The sequence below is a fragment of the Podospora anserina genome, chromosome 7, assembly GCF_000226545.1.
Source record: "Podospora anserina S mat+ genomic DNA chromosome 7, supercontig 3".
NCBI classification, from domain to species: Eukaryota; Fungi; Ascomycota; class Sordariomycetes; order Sordariales; family Podosporaceae; genus Podospora; species Podospora anserina.
The window spans coordinates 378765-402197 of NW_001914848.1; the positions used below are offsets into that span (position 1 = coordinate 378765).

General features: G+C 52.1%; 8 protein-coding genes across 8 annotated transcripts; 6 read left to right on the forward strand and 2 right to left on the reverse strand.

Moving 5' to 3' along the window:
* Positions 1 to 449: 449 nt before the first annotated feature.
* Positions 450 to 1598, forward strand: PODANS_7_445 (uncharacterized protein; the record flags this gene model as incomplete). Its single annotated transcript, XM_001905481.1, has 2 exons — positions 450 to 1130; positions 1185 to 1598. 2 exons carry the CDS (start codon positions 450 to 452, stop codon positions 1596 to 1598), a joined length of 1095 nt encoding a protein of 364 aa, XP_001905516.1.
* Positions 1599 to 2221: 623 nt separating this feature from the next.
* PODANS_7_440 (uncharacterized protein) lies at positions 2222 to 3255 on the reverse strand (the record flags this gene model as incomplete). The annotated part of the gene is made up of 4 exons (XM_001905482.1): positions 2222 to 2339; positions 2431 to 2539; positions 2605 to 3052; positions 3118 to 3255. 4 exons carry the CDS (start codon positions 3253 to 3255, stop codon positions 2222 to 2224), a joined length of 813 nt encoding a protein of 270 aa, XP_001905517.1.
* A 907-nt stretch (positions 3256 to 4162) lies between these two features.
* Positions 4163 to 5501, reverse strand: PODANS_7_430 (uncharacterized protein; the record flags this gene model as incomplete). Its single annotated transcript, XM_001905483.1, has 3 exons — positions 4163 to 4357; positions 4497 to 5249; positions 5337 to 5501. The coding sequence occupies 3 exons, from the start codon at positions 5499 to 5501 to the stop codon at positions 4163 to 4165; spliced, it is 1113 nt and encodes a 370-aa protein (XP_001905518.1).
* A 1052-nt stretch (positions 5502 to 6553) lies between these two features.
* Positions 6554 to 7743, forward strand: PODANS_7_420 (uncharacterized protein; the record flags this gene model as incomplete). Its single annotated transcript, XM_001905484.1, has 2 exons — positions 6554 to 7153; positions 7207 to 7743. 2 exons carry the CDS (start codon positions 6554 to 6556, stop codon positions 7741 to 7743), a joined length of 1137 nt encoding a protein of 378 aa, XP_001905519.1.
* A 407-nt stretch (positions 7744 to 8150) lies between these two features.
* Positions 8151 to 9498, forward strand: PODANS_7_419 (uncharacterized protein; the record flags this gene model as incomplete). Its single annotated transcript, XM_001905485.1, has 2 exons — positions 8151 to 8309; positions 8365 to 9498. 2 exons carry the CDS (start codon positions 8151 to 8153, stop codon positions 9496 to 9498), a joined length of 1293 nt encoding a protein of 430 aa, XP_001905520.1.
* Positions 9499 to 11066: 1568 nt separating this feature from the next.
* On the forward strand, positions 11067 to 11972 carry PODANS_7_415 (uncharacterized protein; the record flags this gene model as incomplete). Its single annotated transcript, XM_001905486.1, has 1 exon — positions 11067 to 11972. One exon carries the CDS (start codon positions 11067 to 11069, stop codon positions 11970 to 11972), a length of 906 nt encoding a protein of 301 aa, XP_001905521.1.
* Positions 11973 to 16385: 4413 nt separating this feature from the next.
* Positions 16386 to 17499, forward strand: PODANS_7_410 (uncharacterized protein; the record flags this gene model as incomplete). The annotated part of the gene is made up of 2 exons (XM_001905487.1): positions 16386 to 16623; positions 16703 to 17499. 2 exons carry the CDS (start codon positions 16386 to 16388, stop codon positions 17497 to 17499), a joined length of 1035 nt encoding a protein of 344 aa, XP_001905522.1.
* A 1265-nt stretch (positions 17500 to 18764) lies between these two features.
* PODANS_7_400 (uncharacterized protein) lies at positions 18765 to 22568 on the forward strand (the record flags this gene model as incomplete). The annotated part of the gene is made up of 1 exon (XM_001905488.1): positions 18765 to 22568. A coding segment is annotated over one exon (3804 nt), but the record flags the coding sequence as incomplete, so codon positions are not given.
* Positions 22569 to 23433: the final 865 nt, after the last annotated feature.

A 23433-nucleotide genomic window follows, 5' to 3' on the forward strand; every position in this document is an offset into this window, starting at 1 on the left:
GCGCAGTATGGCCGGCCAAGTGGGGCGGGGCAGGTATGTGCCAGGCTTCCACCCACTGGACTGGAAACCAGTCAGCCGCTGACGGTAGCAGGGGCCGGTCTTTTGCCCAGTCGCTTCGAGTGGTGAAGCACTCGCCAAGAAGATATGAATAGACGGCATCAAGATCTCAACTCCATCCATCATCGAACATGTCATCCCCGATCCTGGCTCAGGGAACTGCTCACTATCGGTTGGCATCAGTTTCCGACGGCCTTTCAACTACTGCCTGTCCAACACCGCCCGGATGATCTACCAAAGGAATTCACGATGCTTGCCAGCGCACAGGGGAAGGGTAAAGATTATGGATTGGGCTTTGAAGACATAAAATGATGCCTTTCCATCCCCATTTCTGACATTGAAACAGCATCTCAACCTTCCATCTCAACCATCTCATTCGACACTCGGTCACCATGGGCTTCTCCCTCACCTCCCTCCTCGCTACGGCGTCTTTAGCCCTCGCGATTCCACACGACTTCCAGATTGGAGAACGGGCCCCAGTCAGCACCATCGACATCCGATACCGACATGACAAAGTCACCAACAAATACGCTCTCGCTGTCTTGGACAAAGATACACACCAAGTTCTTGCTCGTGTTTGCGATAAATCCATCAGATCGGGTGCCTTTTCGGCCCTGCCTATCCACGTTGATGCCGACGGTGAAGCCTTTGGGACCATCACTGTCGGATCTCGCACCCATGCAATCGGGCACCGCTCACGCCAAGTTGACTGCTGGAGCATGTACAGCAATCGTGCCGCCACAGTAACCTGCCATGTGTCTCTCAGGCACTTGCCGGCACTGGATTTTGATGCGTTAGCTCACGACACACCGGCGCCACCCTGTTTCGACAACTTTCCCTTGGTAGAGCAAAGCGATGTGGATGGGACTCCCTCCAACGTCACCCAGCTCGAGCTTGCCCAACATGAAATTGGTAACGAGGGGTTGGAGACTGTCCAGGCCCAGGACCAACTTCCGTCACACCCAACCTTGCGTGCCAGACAAGGTTCCATTCTCCGCTGCCCTCCTTACCGCGAGACCAGACTGGTCGGCGATGGCAACCCCCATCAGAACTACTATCATGTTCAAATGACGGTAAGCTTGCATTCTTCTTCTCACTATGGCCAACCTCGCTAACCAATCTTGCAGAGCAAAGGAAGATGCGGCGACGGCGACTGCGAGATCAGCTACGAAACCTCGGAGACTAAAACCTTCTCATGGACAGCGTCCGCCTCCATTGCTGGCTGGATCTCTGGTGGATTTGCTGTCGAAAAGTCGCACTCGTTCGCAGAGAATTTCAATTGCGTCGGCAAGGAGGGGCATGACACGAATGTCTGCGTGTGGCAGATGATCGCACACACAGCGTATACCGTCCAGAACTATATCGTATACCCCTGTTCTAATAAAGCAGTCCGTGATGGAGACCCCTTCATTCTCTGGTCTCCCAACGCAAACAACGTTGGGAGCGAGTACTATTGCGTCAGGAACACATGCCGCGCAGGCAAAGGCGATAATTGGTGGGACAAAAGCCCAAGCAGGCCGGGGGGACCTCGCGACTGGTAACCCGCGGTTCATTACTGTTTTCGGGTGTTTGGAGTTTTGGTAAAGGAAGAGCATGTTTAAGTTCATTTGTATCCTGTATATATGGTGGATCGGTAACTCAACCACTCTAATATGAGGGGGCTGTGGCTCTCCGGCAAGCACATGATTACAAGCCATTAGCCCCATCCAAGCTACGCAATGAAAGCTTGAACAACGTGGTTCAAGGTACGTAGACTACTCCATCTTTTCTTGATTGTTCCACAAGTGAAACGACTCCTTTCGGTTTCCCCGCCAACTTCCAGTTGTGAGCCAAGTAGAACAACTTGCTGAACCAAGGCTGCGGCCAACCCCAGCGACACCATGCCGGTCTGAATCAGTAGGCCAGTGTGGTAACCGCTTGATATTTCATTGGCTCTGTATTACCACGTCCCCACCATCATTCCAGTGTTGGCGCTCATCACCCACATGGCGATGCTGATGCTCCTCTCTTGAGGGTCGTGGCAGTTGAACTGGAGCCAGGTGTTGTGAACCGGATGATATCCGACAGCAAATGCATTAATCACTGTCCACAAACCCCAACGGCTCCATGTACCAACACCGGCCTGCAGCGATCTCCCAGCTACCAAGGCTATGAGATAGCATAGCTAACCAGCAACGACAGTCAGCCCTCGCTTGTTGGTTGCGTCGCTAATGGCGGCCAGTGTAAATGCTAATAGAGGAGCTGGGGAAGCCCCGACGGCGGCGAGGGTGTTGGCAGTTATCCTATCAAAGCCAAAGCTTCTGTTTGTCAGGACAGTGTGTCAGTTGGTGAGAAATTCCGTGTCGGCTTCAAAGGTCACCAAAGGGAGCTCACATGATAATAGACGGCGTACACGTCGTCAACGGTGACCAAGTCGAAAAGATACAAAACGTCGACACGAAATGCGGCCACCTCCAATGCTTCACCGTCTTCCACACCACAGCTAGCGGTATATGGCCCTTGGGCTTCCCATCTGTCAAATCCAACCCATCACCATCCCTCACCAACCTGCCCTGCAGGATTTCCCGATCTTTCTCACTAAATACCACCAGACCCCCCTCCCAACCAACGGCTTCGTCTCCCCAGGTGACCCAGGCAACAAGAAAAAGAACAACCCTCTCACACAAAAACTAAACAGCCCCTCCAGCAAGAAAAGCCACTGCCAATCTCTCAACCCATGACGACCACTCAGCTTCAAAATCCCAGACGCCAATAGAGGGGAGAGAGCATTCTCGCCAAACATGCCAATAAAAAAGACGGCTACTCGACGTGTGCATTTGCGGGAGGTGTACCAAGTAGAGATGGTGTTGATACTTCTCGGGATATATCCCGACTCGGCAAGACCCAGACATAGCCTAGAGGCAAGATAGTCCGCTCGGTTGGTGATGAGGATTTGCAGGGTTCCAACTAGGCCGAAGAAGAGGATTTGGGAGGAGATCCACTTTCTGGGGCCGAGCTGATGCACACAGAGGTTGCTTAAGTCAATATCAATTGGGGGAATGGGGGGGTTGGGAAGATGACCTTTTGGAGTATCATGTTACTTGGGATTTCCAACACGACAGTGTCCAGGAATAGGAGCTGGTTCCCGAGGTTGATGGTGTCCTGGTCGAGGTTGGAGCGCTCGGCAAAACCGTCGGTGAGGGCGCTGGCGAGGTTCATGGCGGTCGAACTGAAAGACCAGGAGGCCGAGCGTGAGGAGCGGGAGGACGGTGTGGTCGATTTTGCGGCGGGCGGACTTTTCTTCTGACGGTGACCACTATGGAATTTCTGGGTCGGAAGAGGAGTCGGAGCTGTTTGGGGATGTGGTTGCGAGGGAAAGTGTTTTGTCCCCTAGAATGATCATTGTGTTATGCTTGAAAACTATCACGCCAGAGAGCTGACCTGGCTAGCATGAGCACTCAGAGATTGACAGTTATATCTCTTAGAAGAACCCAGAGAACACAACAGTTGTTATTCCTCGAGAAAATGACCTGATCTGATCAAACAAACCAAATAACTCGCTCTATTATTCTACCACTCATTAACATCAAGGTACAAAGCCAAAACTCTACTGGTCAAGATCCCGATGGTGGTCACTAAATAAGGCAGTGTTGCTTCTCTTCATTGTTGACTCCGAAGGTGTGCATGCAAGTTTATCTTGCCATCCGTAAAGTTATGCCATCTTGACGGCATCTTCAACGTGCTGACTGAATGGTGTGGGCGAAGCAACACGACTCCAAAAGGAGATCTTGCCCCATGTGCTTACGCTTCCAACAAAAAGCCCGCGGCATATGCATGCAGTCATCTTTTTGGGGTATGTCATGAAGTAACGGAAGTCTTACCCAGTTGGAGAAACCGAGATTTTACAACAGAAGAGAAATGGATGACCGTTCGCTGTCCAAGCATCAACAGCAGCGGAGAAAAGAGAACATAACACGGGAGGGGAAAAGGGGCAAAAAGGGGCTGCACAATTAAATTATCCACTCTTATGCAAAAATATTATGCAAATGCACAGACCACTCACATCATCCATCATCAGTGCATCACATCATGCTTCGTATCTGTCAACTCCGTCATGTCGGCCTCATCAGAGCTCCGGGGGAGGGGGCCCAGGGCTTCGGCCGCTGATGAAGCGGTAGATGGTGATCAGTCTCAGATCTCTATTGCGGAACTCCCGCTTGACGCCCTCAATCAGGACCTGGCACTGCTGTTCGGTATATGAATGCACGCGGGTGAAGAGTGCAGGGGTGTGAGAGGCCACCGACATCTGCATATGCAGTTGCTCGAAGCGGCCCAACTCCTTCAGATGAGGGTCCTTGGCCCATGGTCCAATGGGAATCTATCCATGCCGCCGCCGATGTTAGTAAGCATGATCAGGTATCACAACGACGTCAACGTCGCGAGCAGGGAGCCGCTCTTACCCTGATGACCTTCTCCTGGACGTCTTCAAAGCCCGCATCGATCATCCATTGCTTGTGGCGGTTGGCCACGTTGATTTGCTTGCCAAACATCTTGCTGGCATCATCCAGCTTGGTTACCCATTCCTTGGTCCAAGGCGCCCTGTCGAAGCTGTCGTCGTCGCTGAAGATCCAGGCATCGTACTCTTGCATTTCACAGTAGCCGCCTGGCTTGAGGTGCGTCCTCACCTGGCGATAGAATCGACCCCAGTCAGCAACGGTACCGCCGAGGGCACGCCCGTGGATGTAGTCGAACGCCTCGTCTGGCCTGTACGTCCAGTCGTCTTCGTAGTCGTCGACGTGGAAGCGGCAGTTGCCGGGCACCCATTCGGGTTGAATGGGGCTCAAATCAACGCCAAATACAGACGCACGAGGGTGCTGGTCAGCAATATCCATAGCCCAAATACCGGTGCCGCAGCCGAGATCCAAGATCCTGTACTCGCTGCCGGAATCCGACTCGTCTGGAACATTCAAGGGCGCCGTGTACAAGCTTCCATGGAGCAGGAGAAGCCAAATGTGGTGTTGGAGATCAAGGCGCTCTTGTTCGTCCTCGTCGTTGGGCAAGACATACTGCCCCGAGCGATAGGCATGGTACCGACGACCGTTCTCATAGATATAGTTTGTGATGGACGAGGTGATGGATCCGGTGCGGGATGAGCCGTCTAGGGAGACGTAAGCCGAGTCGGCATCATAGTTGTCTTCGGTGCCCTCGTCGTGCTGCAGGCAAGGACGCAAAGAGTCGCGTTAGTCACCGGCATGCAGGTTTCGAAGGACGGAAGCAGTGAGCATCTGGCATCAACGTACATCGATTTCGAGGTGAGGGTGGTCTGGTTCATCGGCAGGGCCTTGCTGCAAATCCCCGGGACTTGTCACATCCTTTGATGCTGTTGGTGACTCCGGCGGCTTCCCAAAGGCCGCGGCAGAGCCAGACCCGCTATTAGCAGCGGGTTTGGCGGGGCTATCAGACATTGGAATGGCGTAGCTCTAGCACGAAGGATGGGGAGAAAGTGAGAAACTCGTGGGACCCCAGTTTGGCAGCGTTACTTCTTTGTCTTCAGGTTTGTCTGGCCGGCGATGATCTGCCGAAAGGATCGGAAGAGCAAGGTATCGGGGGGACGAACACTTGGGACAGACGGCGGACCCAATTCATATGGGCCCCTTCCCCTTCCGAGAGCCCCTCTTTGGTCTGGCTGGCCCAGACATGTGTTGTTTCTCGTTTGTACCCGAACCCCTGGGCTCGTGGGCTCATGGGCTCGCTTGGGAGGCGGATTGCGTATTTTTTTTCCCTTGGACAAATTCCTGGCTGCGTGGTTCCAGCTGGCCGTGGTCCCAGCAGTAAGGTCTGACGCCCCGCCGTTCCCACCTGCCGAGACGAACCAAGGGCCCGCCATCCCGGATCAGGGGGTGTTGTGCTCCGCCAGCCTCCGCTAACCTCCGCTAGCTGCACCTGTCCCCACGCGCTACACCAGCACAAGCTGCCAGCCGAGCGCTGGCTTCCGCGCTATCACTTCACCACATCCCATCACACAGCTCCACTCAAGAAGACGAGTTCCACATCACAGGCCGCACCCAAAATGCTACCCAAGTTCTGGTTTGTACCGAGCCGAGTATGTCCCTCTCACTCGGGGACCGTTGCCTGTTGCGGGAAGTGTGCTCCCATGTCGAGGGCCACCGTGAAGGACGATCCAAGGATGCCTTTCTTCTTCAGGGGCCCAAAGGGGGCGAGGCACTGAGGGAATACCTACGCCCAGGACTCGAGAGAGGGGAAGGGGGTCTTGACAGATGATTGGAAACGGAAGACGAAGTGGATTGCTTCTTTAATTCGGGCCCCCTCCTTGAACCGGCGGACTGGAACCTGGAAATGAACCTGTTCATCGGCCGGGGGGCCTTTTAAAGATATCTTTGTTTGCTCGTCCTGGCTTGTGACTTATCTCCTGCTTCCTGTCTCTTGATCTGACTGATCACCTACCGACACTGCTCTCTCTATCCCCCTCTCTCTTCGTTTCATCCCCATCTTCAACATGGCCGACGTTCAAAAAAAGCTCATCGTGGTGTTGGGTGCCACCGGTAACCAGGGCGGTGCTGTTGCCCGCCGTTTTCTCCAGGACCCGCAATACGCCGTTCGCGGCTTGACCCGCAATGTCTCGTCGCCCGCAGCACAGGCCCTCAGGGAGCTCGGGGCCGAAGTGGTGGCGGCCGAGCTGGACGACGTCGAGTCTCTCAAGAAGGCCTTCAAGGGCGCCAACCTCATCTTCAGCGTGACACAGTACTGGGAGCCCTTCTTCCGCCCTGACTGCCGGGCCAAGGCGGAGGAGCTCGGCATCACCTGCCGCAAGTACGCCTATGATGTTGAGGTCCAGCAGGGCAAAAACATTGCCGACGCTGCGGCCACTGTGGTTGACACTCTGGTGGATAACGGCTTCCTGGTATCGACCCTGAGCAGCGCGCGGAAGTGCAGCAAGGGCAAGTTCCAGGACCTATACCACTTTGACTCCAAGGCCGATGTGTTCCCCGACTATGTTGTTCCCAAGTATCCCGAGTTGGCGGCCAAGATGTCGTGTATTCACACCGGCTTCTTCACCACCAGTCACAATATCTTGCCCGACTCCTATTTTGCCAAGGTGAGCCACCACTCGTCGGTCCGAAGAAGGAGAAATACTGATGATCGTGGCAGCAATCCGACGGGAGCTTCCAGATGCGCTTCCCCTGTAACCCAGACAAGCTGGTTCCCCAGCTGGACGTGAACCGTGACACTGGCAACTTTGTGTATGCCGTCTCCCAGATGCCGCCTGGAAAGGCCTACATGGCTGGGGAGTATCTGAGCTTCAGGGATTGGGCGGCTGCGTGGGGTCGGGTTACTGGGGCCACCATCGAGTATAAGGAGGTGACGATTGACGAGATGGTGGCCGAGACTCCTGACAAGGCCTGTGGACTGGAGGTTGCTCTCATGTATTCGTATTCGTCCGATCCGGGGTACGATGGTGGGATGGAGCTGTTGACAGCTGAGGATATCCAAAAGGTGAGAACGAGCCCTGCTTTCTTTGGTTTGCAAATGTGGAAGAAAAATACTGACCAGATAAATCTAGGCGGGCATCGATTGCCCGATCACGACGGTGGAGGAATCTCTGGCAAAGCAGGACTTTTCCAAGTTTTTCAGCAAATAAAAAGAGAACAATATCAGGTAGCTAGCAATGACAAGATCAAGCAATAAAAGAAGAGATAGACAGCTACAGCAACCAGAGGTGCGTTTGTCAAGTGCCTGGAGCTGCAGTTGGTGTCAAACGCAACGAGTGGGGTGACTGCCCGGCCTGAAAAGCAGGACTAATTTACCTTACCTACTTTTTCTCTGGATTATTGTCAAGGTTAGTTTTTATTGTGCTCTCAATTTCTTGCAACGTAGCGAATTCATCCCCAGCCACTTGCACACCATTTCCCTGAAGCCTTTGGCCATGATTCCAGTTTGCAACGCGACTACATTACCTTTCGCCGCACCCTCACGCAACCTCAAAATCATGTCGGTTGCTGAAGCGGCCTTCTTCTCTCAATCCTTTTCTTTCCCACCACGTCACACCTGCGACTGCGACTGAGACCGCCCTCGTTTCGGCTCCAACATCGAAAATGTCTTCACCAAACAAAAGACTCCAGCATTACAACATGCTTGGAGTTCGCCCAGATGCGACTTCTGCTGACGTCAAGAAGGCATACCATCGAATGGCTCGCCTGAGGCATCCCGACAAGCATGGCAACTCTGCCGCTGCCACAGCGGACTTTCAGGAGGTATGTCCTGTTTCCCAGAGATGCCGCATGGTACCAGGTACTAACTGTTTGATAGCTGCAACAAGCCTACGAGATTCTCTCTGACCCCAAAGCAAGGCATACTTACGACCAGACCATCGCCACCAAGCTGTCGAGGACAGAGCAGGCGCGGCGCAGGTATGCCGAGCTCCTTGATCGCGTACAACGGGATTCGGCAAGGGTACAGCCCACTGTCGACTACAAACGGCGGCTCTTTGAAGCGTTCACCTTTCGGCTGAAACAAAAGCAACGGGCCTACGATGTTGCACAACGGCGTATTATCGACGCGAAGGCTTTTGTTGTCATCAGCGATGATGACAGCGACGAGCCAGCCCAATCTCCTCAAAGTGATACCCAACATGCTTCGACAGGCGAGATGCCCCCTCAAACTGTCCAAGACCTCGATCTTGCCAAGCAAGACCACCAAAAGGCGACTGCGGACATGCGAGACGCCGAAACCAACTGGAAAAGACTGAAGGAGGAGGTGGACGTCCTTTTGGACAAGGTTTGGAGCTCAGAGAAGGAATGCGCAGAGCTGGAAAAGGAACACAACCCTCGCTGGCAGGACAGTCAAACAGCACAGATACCAAGCCCGCTTTCTTTTCATGGTGGTCCTCAAACTATGTCACAAGGGCGTCCGTCACAGTATGAAGCTTCTCAGTATCCTCCAAACCCATCGCCCACCACGCCGCCACCACGCTCACATCGACAGAGGTCATCCGAAGCCCTACCGACCTTCTCTCCTCGTCCATCCTACAGCTCTACCAGGCCACCGCCTGGCCAGGAACAGCACTATCAGCGGGCGAGATCTTTTTCATTTCATGGATCAAACTTCCGACACCCTCCGCCTCCCCAGCCACCTTGGCAACATCACCAGCGGTCGATGGCAACTCCCCACCCCTTCGGGGCGATGGAAACTGAGATCAAGATACTGAGGACCTTTCTCGCGGAGAAGAACAGGATTGTGAACAGTCTACTTCAGAAGAACCTAGCTCTGGAGGATGAGGTCCAACGGCTGAGGCGCATGTTGGACCAAGCGAACAACTCACCAGTGCACAAAAGTGGCGACGTGGAACCGACAACCAGGAAGAAGAGGGGAAGGCCGAGGAATGATACTCGCGATTCTGCTAACACTGATGGCAGAGGGCCTAAGGCTGCCAGGACGGGTTGAAGCGCAGCTGTGGCATGGACAGCATCTCGGGATATAGCACTGCAGCTGGGGTTGGCTTGCTGGATATGGACCTCGGAATTTGGGTCACCAACTTAGCGCTGCACTCAAGGTGTGCAATATTAGCATTATAAAGCACATATTGATAGTATTCTTCATCATTTCCCATCATGGCCTGCAATTATGTTACTGTGCTATCATCTTTTAAGGCTATATACTTCGTTGTTTTTGATACCCTTTGAAGCTCATGAGCCATGACCTTCGTAACTTTCGATTGGGTGTCTATTCATGTTTGCTATGTTGCGATTAAGTTCACAGCGTTGAGCTCTTTTCTTTCTTTCTTTCTAGGTTTGTGTGCTCTCTTAGAATATCTGCCGTGTAACTCAGGTACCTGAGATAACTTCGAGGTTCTTTAAGGTTTTAAACGAACTTTAAACTAAGGTAAGGAATATAGATTCATATTCCAATGCAATAGATAGTGCTACTGAGGGATTCTCATGATGTGGGATGCCTTTTGGATTGTGGAATATTTGTATACGGTATTTTGGTCTTCTTGATTGAAGACGAGCCATGATTTTCAAGATACGCAGGTTTGGCTTTTTTAAAATCAAAACATTATCTGGGTTTTGGATAATTCAAAGGTCAGATAATTCCGCCATTTAAAGTTGGTCCTTTTACGAGCAGATGCTGATAAATGAAGTGGAACTTATATATGAATTAGCTACAATACATACAGCGATCGATATATATATTGTATTACTGTACTTTACTTTCACTCTAGGCTAAGATCTTTCAAGGAGTAGCTTCAAAGCTTCCACTAAATAGAAAAACAAATTCAACATTATCATAAACCTCAATGTGTTACATATGTAGGAGGATGGCATAATATATCATTTGGTTTCAGATGCCGACAGTGACTTGGAAGTGGAAGAAGGCGGTACCATATATCAATGGGCAACTTGAGATGGAATGAGCGGCCGAGGCACATTATAATTAGAGGTACAGGAAGCCAATGCTTTTGAACGGCTTCTAACCAAGGCCTTCTTTGGGCTGCAGTTCTCCTTTTTTTCTTTTTCTTTTTTTTAAGCTGAGGTCGAGACAATAGGTACAACGGCAGTTGCGACTTCATCGTTCTGGATAGGTACCATACTTGTCTATAACTTCTTTCCTGGTTTCATCTATCAAATATGTTCTTTGCCTGGCAGCTAGCTTGCAATTACACTGAAGCACGTCAACAATTTGACCGACAGCTCCTTCGCCTTTGCTCGCGGTTTTTTCTCTCACCACGAATCATTCTAGAAGATCATGTCTCTCTTCCATCAGAACACCCTGAAAATGGACTCATCGGGGTGGAAAAATGCTAAAATGATCCGCCTACGATTATTTTACGCCACGCCTGAAATCCTGTCGACAGCCGACACAGCTGAAATCAAGAAAGCTTATAAAAGTCTCTGTCTTCATTATCATCCGGACAAAATCTGAGTACCCAAGCCAGAGCGACCCGAGAGTTCCAAAAGGTACGTCAATGCTGGGGAGCCAGCTGCTTGTGGAAAGAGAAAACATTGGATAACATGCTAATTCTGATACAGCTTCAAGAGGTCTATAACGTCCTGATTGATCCAGAGGAGCGCTCGTCATACGATGATAAAGTCCTCCAGACCTACATGCGGTGGCTTGAGTGCAGAATGGAACGCATCACGTCTTGCCTGGCCTGTGAAACCGACCTCGACACAGCGCAGAAGACAGAGCTTTCGGCTCTTGAAGATCTTCCAACCCACCTTCAACTCGAGTTAGGCAGTGTTACCAAGTTGATCACAAACAGCAAGAGTCCTTCTTCAGGTCGCACCCCAAGCGACATTCGGATATGCAGAGACGGCGGGCTCAACAAAGCTAAGGAACGGTTCCAAATTGCTGCCGCGGAAGCCGCTTCGTTGGAAGAGAGCAGGCTAGCTGTCTTCACAAGTCTAAACTACAGCACGACTCACTGTAACAATTTGAGATACGAACTCACAGGCGACTCTGAGGCTTGGGGGAATGGGTGGGATAAGCATGCAGGCCAGGATCGAATGACCCTTAAAAAGGAGCTTGAGCAGATGAAGACCGAAATCGGGGTCATGTCATTGAAAAGGAAGGAGAGAGATCTCGAGGCTGCATTGTCAGAGCTAACGAGTGTTAGGGAGGAACTGCTACGTTGCCAGGTAGTCAATGCTGTATATGCTGTGAGGGAAACAGTGATGAAGCAACGGATTATGGAGCTGGAAAGGCAAAACTTGAAGCTGGCCAACACAGCTACCCTCCTGAATACTGCGAGGGCTCAGCTGATCAGCAAGGACATGACACTCAAGACACTTGGCGCCGAGAACACGAAGCTCAAGAAGGTGGTGTCGGATTACAACAACAGTATGGGCATACTTGAGACTAGCTTTCAGAAGGTCAAGGAGACTACCAACAACTTGGCGATTGGAGCGCTGCTTTAGTCGAAGGATGAGCAGGGAAGACGAGATGCTGGTCCAGCAATCGACCAGCCCAGCGTTGATAAACGGACTCGGACCGCTGCGAGCATTTGTGAGCCGCCGAAAAAGAGGGGAAGAAAGCGCGTCAACAAGGACTTGGATGAGTTGCTCTCGGAGGATTGGTAGGTAGTAAGGTTGCTCTTAGAGCTTCTATCCTGTGGGCCGGGCCACAGTTGGTTGGGTTTAGATAGGTTTTCTGTTCTCGGGAGTAGTTCTTCCTAGAGTTTCACAATATGAACACTTTTTTCAATTCTGCTTGGGCGCTCGCTCCCCCAGGTCTACTGCTAGTAACACCAAGAAACCTGACACAAGCAACAAGGTCTGAGTCTGATGAGGACTGAACCCAAAGATGCATTGTGGATACGTAGATAAGGTCGCTAGGTACCCAGGTAGGCAGATAGGCACTTTATACTTGCTTTGTTGATATCCAGCGTCTTGTACCTACCTTACTTATTTCTCTAAGAGAACCGTTATCAGACTGGGTAATAACCTCTTCCCAAAGATGGGATGAAATCTCGAGCATATCTTTGTGGCCCTAGGCACCAGTAAAAGAAAGAAATCACAGCTTGTTGTTTTCTTCTCCGAGACCTCTGAAAATCCCACACAGCTTCAAACTCTTTTCGGAGTTGCCGCTAAGCCCTTCACACTTCCATTGAGCTGCCTCAATGACCGGAGGCACTCACGGAACAGGAGCACTAGTACAACAAATCAAACTGTCATCGTAGAATCCTCAACATGCCGTGGCCTGCGGTGCCTGTAGCCGAGCTGCATTACTACACGACTCTCGAAATCACACCATCCGCGACCAAGGCCGAGATCAAAAAATCATACAGACAGCTGGCGTTGATTTGGCACCCGGATAAGCAGCAGTCGCTCTTCGAGCACCAGCCTGGCGAAAAGTTCAAGAAGGTATCACATTGCGTTCTTCATGGATGGTCTTTGTACTTGCACTAACCAACAATCTCCAGATTCACAATGCATACGAGATTCTATCCGACGACAGGGCGTGGAATCATTGTGATAAGACCATCCAGCCGACTCTGCCACATCGAGAGGATAATGACAAAAGGGCGCGACAAGCTTTCGGCCCTAAGCAAGAAGCAGAAAAGCGAATGGCGCAAGTTGAAGGCGACAATCACTAGCTTGAAGGAAGAGCACTCCAAGCTTGAGCTGGAGTGCGAGCTGAAGGAGCCCTTGATTAGCAGAGCAGGCCAGAAGCCATCAGAAGGATTAGATCAAGGCGGGAATCAATTTCAACATACAACAGCCCAAAAGCCATCCCCGGTTCACTGCAATCAAGCCAAGAATGGAGATTACTGTGCCCACCCGGATCCGTCAACTCACCTGGGGAAAGCAGTGTCAAGACCATTCTATTGGAACCCGACACAAGAGCTGGCCTACAGCCGCCCAACTGAACCAGCATCTAACGACAAAGAAGCAAGTGACGACGACGACGACGTGGAGATAGTGATGGTGAGATGCGTGCACTGCAAGGTACCACATGTCATCTAGGCCTAGCACTCATCATCTTCTTCCCGCGGCAACAGTGTCCTTCAACACGGCATGAATCTACCGCCGGATGGAGGATGTCAAGGGCAGGGCCAAAGACCCCATCCCTATTATATAGTTGATTCTATTTATTCTATTTCCCTGGGAATTCCCTACTTCATGTAACCAGTCTTTGCGATCCAACATGATGTCACTGGCCTCCTTGAAACCCAAGTGGGAGCAAGTGAGGAAGCAACCTCGTCGGCAGGGCAAATTTCATGGCCTCAAAGCTGGGATAAAATTCAGACTTGCTCCCCACAACTGGGCGGTATGTCCTTGGAAATTCACCTGTTTACTTCAAAATTCGCTGCCTGAAATTCACCATTGCCTTCACTGCGCAACTCATCTGTCGCTGCTTTCTCCGCAACCACCCAAAACGCTACCTAGATCTCAAGCTCCGCCAGTGTGTTTTGTGCGACAACAATACCACCAGGATAATTGTTCCCTCATTGCGATCATCCACAGTTCACAGTGCCATATCCAGCAACATGTCCCGAGCCGCAGTTCCCGTTGTCGACTTGCGTTACTACTCCACCCTAGAGATCAAACTCTCTGCTACCAGAGAGGAGATCAAGAAGTCGTACAGGCGGCTTGCGCTCCCTTGGCACCCGGACAAGCGCCCAGCCGCTGACCTTGATGCGACTGAAAAGTACCTACCTCATTGCCTTTTTCTCAGTCGACATTATATTTGCCAAGTACTAACTCACATCTTTCTCAGATCAACAACGCCCATGAGGTCCTTTCTAATTATACCTCGCGAGCCCAATATGATCAATCGGTCCACAGTCGCCTACAGCAAATCGAGAGCACCAGGCTGAATGGCACCGCCAAGTTGTTCTCATACCAGCGAAGACAGCGAGATCCGACAACGGCCTCTGCGGCGTACTAGAAATCAATTGAGATCACACGGAAGGAACTAGAAGCGTTGGAAAGTGAGCGGTCTCAGCTGGTGCTGGAATTCAATCGACTGGTCACCGAACCAGGTCTTAGGTAACTCGACCAGCTCTTCATCATCAACTGCGGGACCCTCGACTACACCCTTCAAGCGGGACAAGGAAATTTTACGGCAAGAGGAAGAGGCGTGAAACAGGCTGCGCGAGACATTCAAAAGGTATTATGAGTCCCGGGGAACTGGCTACGAGGATTGGGAGAGACGCTATGAGGCTTGGGTGGAGAGGTACGACGCCGAACAAAGAGAAATAAGAGAATGGGCTCGACGAGTTGGGGAGGAGTGGAGACGACAGGGAGGAAGGGAGCCGAAGGAGGAATACTACAGGAGGAGGGCAAGAGAAGAAAAGCAGAGGAGGGTGGATGAAGATATACGGAGGAGAGCAGAAGAAGAGATGCGGAGGAGGGCAGAAGAGGAGATGCGGGTGAGAATGGAAGAGGATTGGATAAGGAAAAGAGAGGCGTGGATACAGACAAGAGAGAGGTACTGGGCGGAAGTTGAAATGCGGAGGGCAGAAGAAGAGTGAAGAAGGGCGTGGGTGGAGGCACAGGTAGACGAGAGGCTTAGACAGGCCGGCATCAACCGCGCCCACCATGTTCATGCTGCCCAATCCCAACCCACGACAAATACAGCATTTTCATCAAAGCCCCCGGAAGATTGTAAGCCAAAGCGACCGGAGGAGCCAATGTTCGGGGGCATTGCTGAGGAAGCCCATGGCAAGTTTGTCCCTAACAACAGGAAAAGAGGTCGAGGCGACCAGGCTGATAGTGACGGGGCGAATGAAGAGGGGAGGAAAAGGGTCCGGACATGAGAGTGAACGAGTGTAGTCCGGAGATATAGTAACTATAAGGGAAAGATATTGAAGGAGAGGGTCACTGGGAAGAAGAGGCACACTGGTCATGTTATAGAACGGTGGACCAAGAAACTAGGGAGACAATGCTACTTTGTCTTGAACAAGGTAAATGCATTCTGGAGAGGACCGGAAATATTTGGGTTGAGTTTTGATTTTTGTTCAAGTAGAATTGTAGAAACCACCTCATGTCTAGAAGTGTAAAAATGGACTTTTAATCAAGCCTGCACTCACAGCTTTAGGCTTCCGATCCTAGGTAATGTCGGTGTTTCTATTGCAAAATTCGAATACGTTAAAATGTGCAGAATGTGGGATAGACTCTGCCATGAAGTAGTAGTTTGATCGAAAATACTGAGAGGTTGCAAAGATCAGGTTTGTCTGGAATGTTGTTTGGCAACATGAACAAGACATTGATGGAATTCCGGGCCAATGGGGAGGCAGAATACCTGAAGAGGCTATTTTGGCAAAACAATTCCGTGTTGCATAAGTGGGGCGCTCGGACCCATCGCCGTGCAGTAACGTCAGCTGGAAGATGGAGCGAGATGGGAGGCTGGGCGACGGCAGCCCTCCTATTTTTCCCTGGCAACGCAATCCCGTCCCTTCTGCTCACCGGCCTCAACATCGCGCGCATCCAACGGCGGAGCAACCATAGCATAGGGCTAGCACCACCATGTCCAGACATTGACGACCCATTACCAGCCTCGCACCACATTCGTTGAACCCATCCCACCTTCGTTCAATTTTTCAGTCGTTTGTATTCGATTCAGCCTTTTCGCCATCCGCCATCGCCATCCATAACCATCTCCACCCAGTCTTCAACATCCTTCGTCGCAACAGAGTTACCTTAGCCATCACATTCCGACCGTCGCCCATCGCAACCACTCCCAACCCCTCCATCCCCACCCTCCGCCTTGAAATCCTCGAATATCCACAGATTGAACACGCTTCTCTCCTTCTCCTGAATCGTCCCCTCCAACCTTATCGAATCTCCCTCCGTTGAGGCCCTCACCGGCCCCCTCCATCACCCGGGATGACTTTCGGGGACTTCACCAGCATCTGCCGCATGGCACCGCTGCCACTATGCTCCTCAGTCGGCCCAATAACCTCCATCGCAAGCGGCGTGGGCATCGAACCTGACTGTTTCTCACGGAATATTGAGCTGGCAAATACCATCATTTTCCAAGGCGCCGCCAGCGCCATGCACATTGTTGCCTTGATCATGACTGTAACCATGATCCTGCACGTTCGGGGAAAATTCACGGCAGTTGGTATGTGAATTTCTCATGGTTTGGGTCCGAATTCTGGAGTTCAAAGACTGGGCAACTGACAGGTTTTGCAAACCAACAGGTCGGAAAGAAATTACGAGCTTCTTCTACCTCTACATGCTCCTCACCTTCCTCTCCCTCTGCATTGACGCGGGTGTGATACCCCCAGGATCGGCACCGTACCCCTACTTCGTCGCTGTTCAGGCCGGTCTCACGTCGGCTTTGGTGACATGTCTCTTGATCAATGGCTTCGTCGGATTTCAATTATACGAGGATGGGACACCGCTCTCGCTCTGGATGATGCGCCTCTGCTCTGCCGCTGCCTTTGTCATCTCGTTCCTGGTGGCGCTCGCAACTTTCATGACGTGGGCTGGTCTTGGTCCCACCAACACTATCGGCTTGTTTGTGGTGCTCTACCTTCTCAACGCCATCCAACTCTTCGTCTACGTGGTTCTGCAAATCATTCTCGTCACTCGGACGCTTCAGGACCGGTGGCCCCTGGGCGATATCGCGTTTGGCGTCTTCTTCTTCGTCATTGGCCAGGTCATTCTCTATGCCTTCAGCAGGCCGATTTGCAATTCTGTCAGTCACTATATGGATGGACTGTTCTTTGCGACAACGTGCAATCTTTTGGCCGTCATGATGGTGTACAAGTATTGGGATTCCATCACTAAGGAAGACCTGGAGTTCTCGGTGGGCACGAGAATGAACAACTGGGAGGTCAAGGAGTTGATGGGACCCTCGCCCGAAGACGACCTGCAGCAACGTCGGGCCACACAAATTTACCACGACGATCCATATGGCCAGTCGAGTGCCTATGATTCTCATCCGAACCAGCACTATTCGTCTAGTCCGAACAGGCTCTCCCGGTACCAATAGAGGTAGATGCCTTGGGCGCAGGGAGATGGGGGTGTTTCTTGTCCTACAAAGGTCTCTAGCGAATGTTGAAGCATGGGGGAATAATCCCCATAGCACTGAAGATCAACAGTCTGGGTTTAGGGACGTTGGTTGGTTGGTTGGTCTTTGTGTTTGCTCCTTGTCAAAAATGAAGCCTCGAATGCAATGTCCCCTTTTCTTTTGTTTTGTATTTGCTGCAAAGAGTTGCCTTGGCATCAGCGTGTTGGCTTTTTTTGTGAAGGTTCTTTTCCAGTCTTGGGGCGTTACTATACAGCGGGACATGATATTTCTTGAGCATGGATGAGGGGAAGGCGACTTACACTAATAGCTACGTGGTTGTGTTGGCAGAGCATCATTTGTTCCTACATAGCTTGTTCTCTGTATATGCATCAAACTTACCTACCTGCCTACCTTAATTATCACGAGTTTGACCACGACTTATGTATGAAATTGGACCATGTCATGTCAGACGAGAAGGAGTTGGAAGGTCGGCTTGATCGGGGGCACGTGCGCCCGCCTTGATCCCTCCATGGATGCCCCCGATACCCCGGCAGTCGCGCTTAACAACAGTTGTCAGGTCAGACTCTCCAGTGACAGACTCTCCAGTGACTGCCAATCCCTAATAATCATCTAGGTCATCTCTCTCCTCACGAGACAGATTGCCACGGCAGTCAAGGCAAACAGCCCAGACGCGCCAAAACGCCCCCTAGGTCCAGGTCCCGATCAAGGTCCCGACCACATTGAGCGGACATTATTAGGTTTTCGAGCCACAACCTAGGCACCTAGGTCGGTAGCAGCTTCTGCTTTTAATTGGGGGCGCCGCAACCAAGCAAGAAGCAAGCAACCTAATCGGACTTGGCTTTTTCGCAAAGCTTCAATCTCATCTCAGTCACTCAACACTCATATTCGCTATCAACTTTGAACTTACCTAGTTCCATTCCGCCACCTGTCACCACCGTCAATTTCCCATCGTCGCCGTCATCGCCATCGACTGTCGGCACCATCGTCATACTACTCGCAGCCACAGCACCTGGTATCGTGTTTCTGCGCGCTGAGAGCTGGATCCCTATATTCTGCAAGTGAGTTTACCCGCGCTCGGGATGAACCCAACTTCGTCTCAAATGCGAAATGCAGCCTGCTAACAACGCCCTAGCTCCAAGGCTTGTCTATGTCCATGATGCCAGCGACTGACCAACAAGTTTGATGGGACTCCGTTGAAAAGCTTCACTCGGTCGCTATATTTCTGAACGACCCGTGCACCTCAAGCCCACCTCAGCAAAACAGCAACCATGTCCGCCGCTGCCCACCCTAACGGCCATGGCAACGCGCATCTTCCTCTGGCCAGCCAGGCCACTGCACTCGCTCCTGCTTACCAAAGCATGTCTGAGGAGATTTATCAAGAGGTCTGCAGGAGCATGATGGCCTCATTGGACCGTGTCCGCCAAGAGGACATGCGCAACTTCCGAGATCTCCATGCCGCCCACAAAGCCGCCCTTGAACAGGAACAGATGGACTACACCCAACAGTTCTTCCAGCTTCAGAAAGAAATGACGGCCCTCACCAAAGAAGGAGCGGCCGCCGATGCCGACATCTCGAAGCTAGAGGAACTTCTTTTGCAAGCCCGGAATAAGAGGCAAGAGGTGGCGAGCAAGATCTCATTCACCCAAAAAAAGGTTACCGATGTCCAGTCCTTACAACACCGCAAACACGCTGAGCTTCAGGCACTCGCCAAGAAGCACGAGCAGGATCTGAAGGATAAGGAGATGAGGTGGCAGCAGATTCACCAAGACCGGCTGACTCTACTAGAAAGCAAAAAACCTTCCTCCCTTCGACAAGCCCAAGATCAAAATTTGACAGGGCTAGACCAGGCCATGGCTGATGATGCCACGATTGCCTCATCGCCCATGCAAAGTTTGAGGGCACCACAACTCGCCCCTAGGGTTTCACATCAATCCACGGGATCAGAGGGCATGTTCATGGGCGGGCCTGTTCAGCCTCCATCTCTCAAAGCGCCCACAGATAATGGTCCTCTTGAGTCACCGGGTCTCTCAGTCTCTAAAAGGATAGGCGCTCCAGTGTTAGAGGCGCCAACACTTCCAAGGAACCACGACGCCGAGGAGCAGCGTCTCGAAGGCGCTTCCCGTCCTGCGGCAAGTCAAAAAACCCCGATCCTTCAGGCACCAACAGGCTACCAGGCGCCATTTGCTCAACCTCAACATTTTCCACCGCCAAACCCGAACGCTTCTTCGGGTGCGCTCGTCTCCGTCTCCCCAACTGTTGTTCCGAGCGTTGAGACCCCCGATCAACAGACAGATCCAGCTGTGTCCGAGATGCAGAATGTAACTAGTACAGAATCACTTAATGTACAAGTACCGGAAGAGCAAGCCACACCAGTCACCGTTGCTGCCCTCAACGGAGCAACCGACATTCCGACCCCTTTGCAAACCTCCGAAGAGGGTCCCGAGGCAGACGTCTCATCCAAGGAGGGGACAGAGGGCAAAGCTGTCGATCTGGGAGCCCCCGCCCGGGCGGAGGTTTTCTCCACACATACTGAAGGCTGGGACGTCGAAATGAGAGATGCTGCCCCCCCTCAGGCTGCCACCGAGACGACTGTAGTTCTGGGCCAAGAGAATGCCGGACCTACCGTCTTCAAGTCTCCTGATCAAGTGGAGACTCGAGAGGCAGCATCTCAAAGAGCAGACGTGGAAATGTCAGGCATTCAGATCACAGCGAAGCAGTCCGAGGTGTCACCGCCTACACAGATAATGGATGCTACGACCTCCAAACTTGGTGCTGACTCGGCGAATGTCGATAATGGGTCTCCGGCTCTAGCAGATACTGCTGATTCGCCCCTTTCTGATCTTAGTTCGATCCCATCACCGCCATCCGACACATTTACACACGAAGGTAGCCCACCTAGACAGCCTCCTAGTGTGTCGGACGGCAAGCTGTGCGTTTTTGATGAGGACGGCAGACTGGTGGGACAAGTACGTCGTCTGACCCACACCACCTCTCCCAACATTGAAAAGATAGCGGCATTTCCGCTCAAGCGCCATGTTCAAATTCGTTCTGGCCGCAAGTTTACCTCGGAGGATTTGGATAGGGTATACCACGTCAGTGATGTTAAAGGGACAAAATGGACAAGTTGTTATATCCAAGCCACTGGGAATATTCAAGGTCAACCCTGCAATACCTGCGCGAAGCACAATGGGCCGTATGAAGAGTGCATCATTTTGGATGCTGACGATAGCTTTCCAAAATGTGGCAACTGCGAGTGGAATCGGCAAGCCTGCGTGGGTGCCTCTTTGCGGCCCAAAACAGCGTCGGCCCCAGGCCCTGCTCCGGACCCGGCTGCGGCTGCGGCTTCGGCTCCGGCTGCGGCTCCGGCGGTGGCTCCGGCTTCAGCTCTAGAACCAACACCGGCAACAATATCAACTGCCATCAGCAAACCCTCCTTCGGTTCCAGTTTCACCGCTATAAACAGCCCATCAGGGGACCAGCAAGACAGCGCTTCTGCCAAGGATACAGCCGATGCCGCCCAAAATCAAGCCGCGCCTCCCGTCAAGAAGGCCGGCCGAAAATCATTGCCCACCTCACGTGTACAGTTGCCCTCTCATCCAGGTACCCCACATGCAGGCTCGCCTGAACCGGCTGAACCAAGTCGTGCGTCCCTTCCGGAGATCACCAAGGAAAACCTTTGTCTGAAAGATGACGGCGTGGTGTACACGGAGCCTCCGTTTATGGCTGGTGTGCCACTGGCCAAAATATCTCCCGATCATCCGTATTGGGAGCAAGACTGGGATTCCGATATTGCCTCTCACGTTCGAAAGGAGCTTGAAAAGTGGACCACCAAATTTCAGGAGATGGACAGTCAGGGAATCAAGGACCACCGGAAATATGAAGCTCAGCGACAGATCAATAGGGGCCAACTGACACTCAAGTTTCTAGAGGAGGGCGAACTACATCCATACCAGCTTGTTGGAAAGGCGTGGATGGACACCAAAAAGATTATCAAGTACAACACTCTATACCGCCTGGCGAGCACTTTGATGGAGGACCTCCCCAAAATGGACCTTGGCATGACACCGGCTGAATGGATGCGTCACAGGCTTTACGAGATTTATCAGGAGCAGGGCCCCCATTTCAACTTGGCTTCGACAGTAGCTAGTTTCTACCACGACCCCAAGCACGCCCAGGTCCGGGCCAAGAATGGAATTGTCAGTGTTGGTCGCCCGCACAAGTCAGCAACCAAGCCTAAAACTCAGATTCCTGGGCAGGAGGACAACGGTTCGAAACTTACGCCGAGGGCGTTGAAGCGGAAGGAACCACACGCAACGCCCAAGGCAGCGCCAGTTCCGCCCAAACAGGAGGATGCAGAACCCGAACCTGAACCGCAGCAACTTCAGCCGCAGCAGCCGGAGCCTCGCCCACGTTCATCCCCTCGAAAGCCAGCAGGACTTGATCACAAACCAAGGCCACGTTCGCGATCTGGGAACCCCCCTTCTGCTCCTATAGCCGACTCGGACGACGAGGGCATGCCTCTGATCCGGGCAGCCCATGCCACCCCGCCGCCGCCGCAGGCAAAGAAAAAGATCCGCGTTACGTCCACTGTAGATCCAAGCAACACGCCAGACCTCTACTACCACGGATTCACCGATGTAGACTCTTGCTCCGATGACCGGCTCGAGCAGATTGACTGGCGGGTGAATCAAATCAAGACGGCCGAGGTATCGACGAATCCGGGGGTGACTCAGTACTGGCACTGGGTGGACGACGCGCACCCCGGCTACTGCGAACACCAAGTGCTCAAACAGCTCCGCCCCCCCAAGTGGGCCGTGTTCAAGGAGCCGTACAACTTCCATCTCCGGACTGTGGACTGCGAGGAGATTGTCTACGGCCCAGGCAGCCACAGGGTGATCATTCGGCGCAAGGCGCATCTGCAACCCAAAAAGGGAGACATGCTCGCCGAGTTCAAGCGTGATCGGACAAAGAAGAGATTTTTGGAGTTTATGCACCAGAGGGGGGTGAGGATCGTGAGGAGTAATAAGTGAGTGCGCTGGTGTTTCTTTTATCTTTGGCGCATAACCAATACTGACAGGTGTTGGGTAGGGAATATGTCGACGGTGCGTGGGAGAACTTGAAGCCAGCCTTTGACATGCCCGGCCAAGACCGCGATTCGGACTAGCATTCTCACTGGTGGACGAGTCTCTTCATACCATGTTCCCAGCACATTTGGGGGGAGTCTGGCTTCTCCTTTTGAAAGCCCCAGATCTGGAGGACAAGTTGTACCACAGAGCTGCTGCCTGTGAGACAAGCTGGTTCGCCAGAGGGGACCAACAAAAACGTGTTCGAGTTTACCGAGCAGAGTGAGGGGTTGTGGGATACACAAGTTACCTACTGGCAACGTTTCCTTGGTTTGCTTTCTGTTTGCTCTTCGTAATGTTGGCCCGTTTCGTTTCTTTGCGTATATAAGTTGTAGCAAGCTTCGGGAGTCTCGAGGCGCCGTTTCTTTTGTTGGAGTGGACTGTGGAAGGAAAGAGGTGCGGCTAGCAACAAAAAGTGGGAACTGCTTTATGGAGTCTGTGGTGGTATAGGTTTCGAATACTTGTACAATACAATGGGAATGAGTGCGGAGATTGTGAGAGCAAATGCGGATCCGATGGTTTTGGAAGTTTTTATCTTTAATGAAGTTGGTAGTGCTACTTTCTAGAGCGGCTTTGATGTGGTTGCTTGTGAGTCATCTGGCATCTATTGACACGACCATGATTGTTGACCTGAATAACCCTGAAACTTTGGCGGGATGGTGAGTTGGTGATGTGGTATGAATGCTTGATTTAAGCCGTTTCGATTTGAAGAAGTCTTGGGAGCTCACACCAAAGAAAATTCCGTTTTATAAGACATCAAGTTTTGGCAGCC